The 6,128-nt window shown below is 32.1% G+C and overlaps 1 protein-coding gene across 1 annotated transcript; it reads left to right on the top strand.

The window, feature by feature from the left end:
• On the top strand, positions 1-829 carry LOC119681951 (TM2 domain-containing protein CG10795). The gene is made up of 3 exons (XM_038095265.1): positions 1-235; positions 301-382; positions 450-829. The coding sequence occupies exons 1-3, from the start codon at positions 61-63 to the stop codon at positions 724-726; spliced, it is 534 nt and encodes a 177-aa protein (XP_037951193.1). The 5' UTR covers positions 1-60; the 3' UTR covers positions 727-829.
• Positions 830-6,128: the final 5,299 nt, after the last annotated feature.

Below are 6,128 nucleotides of genomic sequence, written 5' to 3'. Positions count from 1 at the left end.
AATTGTTTTGTTTACAAATTTCACAAAATTTACTTATCAAATAAAATTTGATCAATTTAAATGTTGTGGCTTATTGTAGGTGTAATATTGATACTGACAAAAACAGCGCAACCAATACCCTACGACTGCAATGACTTATTGATGGGTCAATATTTATGTCCCGATCCAGCCAGAAAGTACATTGATCCGGAAACGCAACAGCTAATAGGCTGCACAAAGGAAAATAAAGCAAAAGGTTGTCATTATTAAATATTATTTTTTATAATTTAAATTTAATAGAGTTTCTTAAACTATTTTCAGTTTGGTGTGTGGCAGTAGACGGTATCGAATGCTTAGAAACGGGGAATACTACATTTACACGTGAAATGCCTTGCAAATGGACGTAAGCTCGCCAAAACAACATAATATTTAAATAATTAATGTATGTAATAATATTTAATTTTTTATAGGAATGGTTATCACTTGGATACGAGCTTATTACTTGCAGTATTCCTTGGTATGTTTGGAGCGGATCGATTTTATTTGGGTTACCCAGGAATTGGTTTACTAAAGTTTTGCACACTTGGTGGTATGTTCTTGGGACAACTAATAGACATTGTACTAATTGCCACCCAGGCAGTGGGGCCGGCAGATGGATCAGCGTATGTAATTCCATATTATGGCGCAGGTTTAAAAATCGTACGCAGTGATAACACTACATATCGTTTGCCAAGGGATGATTGGTGACAAAATGTCTTCAAATTTCAATGTTTATGTTATGTATAGAATTATTATAATTAAGCTATAAATATTGTAGATACTAGAAAATTTAAAAGGTAAGTACAGAGTTAACCAGTAAAATAGTTTTTAAGAAAAAATAAATGTTAAATAAATATGAAAATATATAAAATATTGACTAAAACGAATTAGTTTATTTTAATAGGCAATTGCGCAGCCGAATCCTGCTGTGATTTATCAAATAGTGTGGATACATGGGTGATGAATGGCTGCGTTGGGCAATCTTTAGGAGTTTTCGTGAAGTAAAGATGATATGTGCCGCATTTTTGCTGTGATGATACTAAGAATGCCACTTTTGCTAGTTCACCACAACACGTGGCATTAAAAATCTATCGTTATTGTGATAGAGTTGCTGTTGGTGTGATAGTGTGAGTAGTTCAGAAAGTTGTATCTATTATTTAAACGTATTTTCTTGTGAGTTGGTACTATCTTGATGGCTATCAGTTTCAGCTTTAAGTCTCCTATAAGAATGTTGGCCACATCGCTGCTTCTCTTCTTGCGAACGTCGAGAATTGAGTACCGCTATATTGTGGCGAATGATTTTGGTTCTGCATTATGTGGTCTGGGAATATCCATATTCCAGTGAATATATTTTCATGTCGTAATATGTTGCAACCTTATAATGAAATACATACCGCTACTTACTTCAGGAAACAGCCATAGAGCGCATCGCAAGTTTTCGCATTACTTTCTTTTTTTTTTTTTCTGTTGTTACCTTCAATCTGTGGATTGAAGTCTTCCATTAGCGTTTTATTTTTAACGCTATTACAGCTATTCAGAACAGAGTACAACTTTTCGTTGAAGATCTTCGTGTCTTGAGGGTACATAAATATATGGTCTTGCTTTAGTTTATAATTTGGCGACAATAATGTGATTACCATGTCATTCGATAGGTACTCCTTGAGCCTCATTGGATAAAACGATGTTAACACAACTAGCTTTTGGTTGATTCGATGCCTCAGAACGGTTTTTAATTTTATCATAATCGCTGAGTCACAAAAAAGGCAGATAAAGTCAAGTTTAGAGTTGATCTTATTTAAACTTTTTTGCAAGAGCTTGTTACTTCATATTCCAAATGATTTCCATATCATCAATCTAATAGTCGTTATTAAGCAAGTCAGAGTATAAATTATTTTGGTTTCAAAACCAATTGGTTTTAGGTATGCGGGTGATAAGTCCATACAGTCCTAGGCTATTGCTGGGGTTGCCTGTTTTAGTTGCCGGTTAAGCATCCAGCTATGTAACGCTTAATCCTTTTAGCAAGGATTTTTCGCTCTTGGTTCCTTGCCTGTATCGCAGAAGAGCGTAGTGTTAAAAGACCAATTGTAAGACCATTGTGTCTACAAAAAGATTTTATAGTATCTCGTAAGGTCTGGAGGTGCGATATTCACGTTTTTATTTGAAAATAAAAATCCTACACCTACCTATTTCATTTTTTGGCGTTAAGCTTGAGATAAAGATTTAGACAATGTAAAATTGCAATGGATATGGTGTTACACAACACTTTCCGTTTTAGAACATCTGTTAAGTTATGACTAAACTATTGCCAACTTTATTACGACATGTTATCGAAAATTATTTCGAAAAGATCCAGTATTGTGAGATATCTGAATAATGTTGTATTGCATAACTAAGGGTAAGGTCCATATTAAAAAACCTGTTTTTTTTAAACATTCACTTTCCATTTTACAAAGCAGATAACATAATAGATAATGATGAGGTGTCATTCATAACATGTTACCGAAATCCATGACAAATTCTTAATTGTACTGCATTGAAAAATAGGTGGATTTTTCTTATTAGATTACTTCAATAAGCTATTAAAATTTTTTCTTATATTATCGGCCAAGAAACTTATGTTCCAATAGATACTTTTAAAAATTGGACTGAGCAATTTAAATTTGAATACTAAGCTCTTATAAACGTTCCATCCAGACAAGAGTTTTCATATCAGCATATTGAAGATATACTTTTTCACTTCATTCACCAATTATCAGTCGAATGATTAAAGTTAAATTGAACATATATACAGAAGGGAAGCAAGGGGTTATCTCATTCTTTTTGTTTTCAAGAATTGACAAGCGCTTGATATTTTAAAAAAATCACGTATTTTCCTTTTTTGAGAACCTACTTCCATATTTAGCCCCTTCAATCTAATGTTAAATAAAAAATGTGAAAAGGGCTACAGTGAAAAAATATTTGATTGATATATGTAAAGGCTTTTTATTCCAAATACTTTAACCGATGAGAAGAAATATATCGTCTGAAATTGCCTTTAGTATGTCCGTCGAAATGTATTATTTTGCGTTTACCATCTGACCATCTGGGACGAGCTCACAGTATATGATTTACCTTAAATCAAATATAACGTATCTAAAACAGATGGCGCAAACGAAATTGTCGAAGCAGTTTAAAAAGATATATTCGCGTCTTTCGCGACTCTATAACACATGGCGGTCACTCTAAAGCTTAACGGTAACAAAGCTCAGAATATTCAGAACTTGCGTATAATCCATATGGCTGTATGGATGTGAAACTTCGTTTGTATCTAAAACCATTGCAGGGATATTATAAATGATCGCCAGACTTAAGAATGGAACCAGAATCGCACTGAATTGAAAGCCATAAAGATAAAGAAAACGAGGGAACCGAAAAACAACGAAGTGGAACGATTCAAGATTAGCTGTAAGTAAAGTTTTGTAAGAGAAAGCCTTAAAAAGCTTATTCTTTTCCTTCGACGAAAAAAAAAGAAGTTCAATCAACTTATAATTACGTAAAAAAAATGATGGGCATATACATATTTGCGTGCTTATAATTTTAAATATTATCAGATGTCAGCTGATATTTCAAACGGAAAATTCGACATATTGAACCACTATCTTATTCAAAACATTCAGAGCGTTCGGAAATATGAGAAAACTATCACGATACTACGAGCACCGCGACACTGGGTTAAATAATATACCCTCCTCTTAAGTTTCTAAAACTTAGTTTTTAAATCTCTAAAATCTCATACAACGGTTTTCAAACATCACTTTTATAAGCTCGCCGTTGAAATCTGTATAGAACGAGTCTGTATATAACCTACACCCTCTTCTTATGAATGAATTCTGCACAGATTTCAATCTGTAAAAGTCAAATGACCGATATCTTGTTCCAGTAATTTAGGACAGACACAACCCGATGATGGGATTAATATTTAGCTAAATGAATTTTATTATATGTTACATTCGCCATCAAGGTTAATGTGTACTGTAACCCAATATATACATCTATTTAATTGTATATATAATATTGTATATTTCCTTCAACTCGTTAACTTCCGTTCCACAGTTAGAAAGAAAATAATCAGAATTAAAATGGATTATTATATGTTATGTATAATTCTTAAGTCAATATTGGATAAATATTTCCGAGTTCACATCATCCATACCATTTTTATGCGCATGAAATTAACTGCCAGAGATGACTAAATATATACAAGTACATTCTAAATCTCGGCAAAATGCATCTTTTTATTTGTCAAACCATTTCCATTCTCTTCAGTTTATCTTTTTAAAATTTAAACTTTAGTCCATCAAACTAAATCTAGGATATATATTACTCTAAAAACGATTTGCAATAAGTTTTGTACAATATACATGCTGAAAAATATTATATTCTGTTCAAGTTATTTATAATTCTCATTAAGTTTAAAAACTTATACCTCTAAATTATGTGCAATAATAATGGTAGGGTGTTCCCATTTATTGGATTGATTTTAATATAATTTGATTTTTAATTGTAATTTTAATGTTGTACAGCTATTGTTATTTTTTTCTTTTGAGTTAAGAATAAACTCCCATTTTTAATTATAGTATGTATACTTATTCTGAGTTCTCAGTATAAGGAATTATTTCTTAAAAATACAGTTTTCATTGAATAAAGTTCATCCATTTTTAGGCCATCAAAAGTTCCAAGTTCAAATGTTTTAAGCTCAAAATGGAGTAACGTAAACGGTCTATATTTGCCTACGTGTTTCCAATCTAATGTGGCATGAATTCGACCCAGATGGAACCCATTTGGCTACTGACCCACAATTAAACTCCATTAGCTAGAAGTGCTAAAAATAAAGTTAAACAAATTCATTTTTGTAGTACTTCCCATGATTAAGGTACAGTCGTTGGCAACAGTGTTCGATATGATTGAACTACAGTAAGATTGGTCTATAATTGTCATTAAAACTCGACGCTTTAAAAAGAAACACCAGTCAAGTCATGGCCGATCTATTTGTCTTCGAGTCATAAAAAATTACCTGAAAAAGTTCCAGTCTTGCAAGATGTCCCATGGAAGGATGTTGTCTTCCACTCATAATGGCATAGTAAAAATAATATATTTAAATAAAAATCAATATGAAGATTGGAGCCTCAGTGACAAGTGAGTTTTATTTATATTTTCTTTGAAACCCCACATGGATAGTTCCATATATATATGTATATGTAATATAGCCTTAATAGACAATCGAATGCTTGTTTTTAATAGGTTTACTTTATAATAATTGATTATAATTCAATTCAATTAAGAAAATGTATATGCAGTGTGACGTTTTTAGTAAAAAAACTTAATTAATTAATTATTGTTGAAAATAATTGATAGTTTCAAAATCATAGATATTAATGTAATATATTAATGTAATATATTAATTAAATATTTTCAAAACCCCCCTTTACGCCTTGACTGTATTATTGTTTATCACTTGAACAGACTAAACAATAATTGACCTCAGAACTACAGATAGTGCCATCAGTTACTCGCTGCCACCACTGTAAACTCTCGTTATCAACATTACTTCCGCTCAATAAAATTTCAACACCCAGTAAAAATCAAAATTTAACGTTAAGATCACTTAGTCCTGTAAGTCATATATTTAATTCTTATTGGAAACGATCGAGAACACTTTTCATTGTACGGAAAATTTGACTTTCTATCGAAACGCCAACATCTCTTGTTAATTCTCGGTTCATTATTCGAAGTTTTCTAATATGGGTTATTGTATCAATACCCCATCTTTCACAAAGACACTTAGTATTTCTATTGACCTTTCACAGACCTGTTATCGAATTTTGGCGGGTTCAATAGCTAATCATTTAAGATCATGGAACGCCTTTCATAAACTAATTTTAGGATCTTGCGATCTGAGCTGGACACGATGAATTCTTCTCAAAATTTCATGCCAGAAATGGAGTACAGTTATGGCCTCTGTGCTGGTGTCACTTATAATAGTATAGTTCTGTGTTAATTTTTCTAATATTTCTACTAATTCTTCCAGCCCATTGAGCATAACGCTAATCGTTAATCTAGCTCGGCACTCC

This window comes from Teleopsis dalmanni, chromosome 2, assembly GCF_002237135.1.
Source record: "Teleopsis dalmanni isolate 2A chromosome 2, ASM223713v2, whole genome shotgun sequence".
Taxonomy (NCBI): Eukaryota; Metazoa; Arthropoda; class Insecta; order Diptera; family Diopsidae; genus Teleopsis; species Teleopsis dalmanni.
The sequence above is the reverse complement of the archived record's forward strand: the minus strand, read 5'-3'. Positions and strand labels throughout refer to the sequence as shown.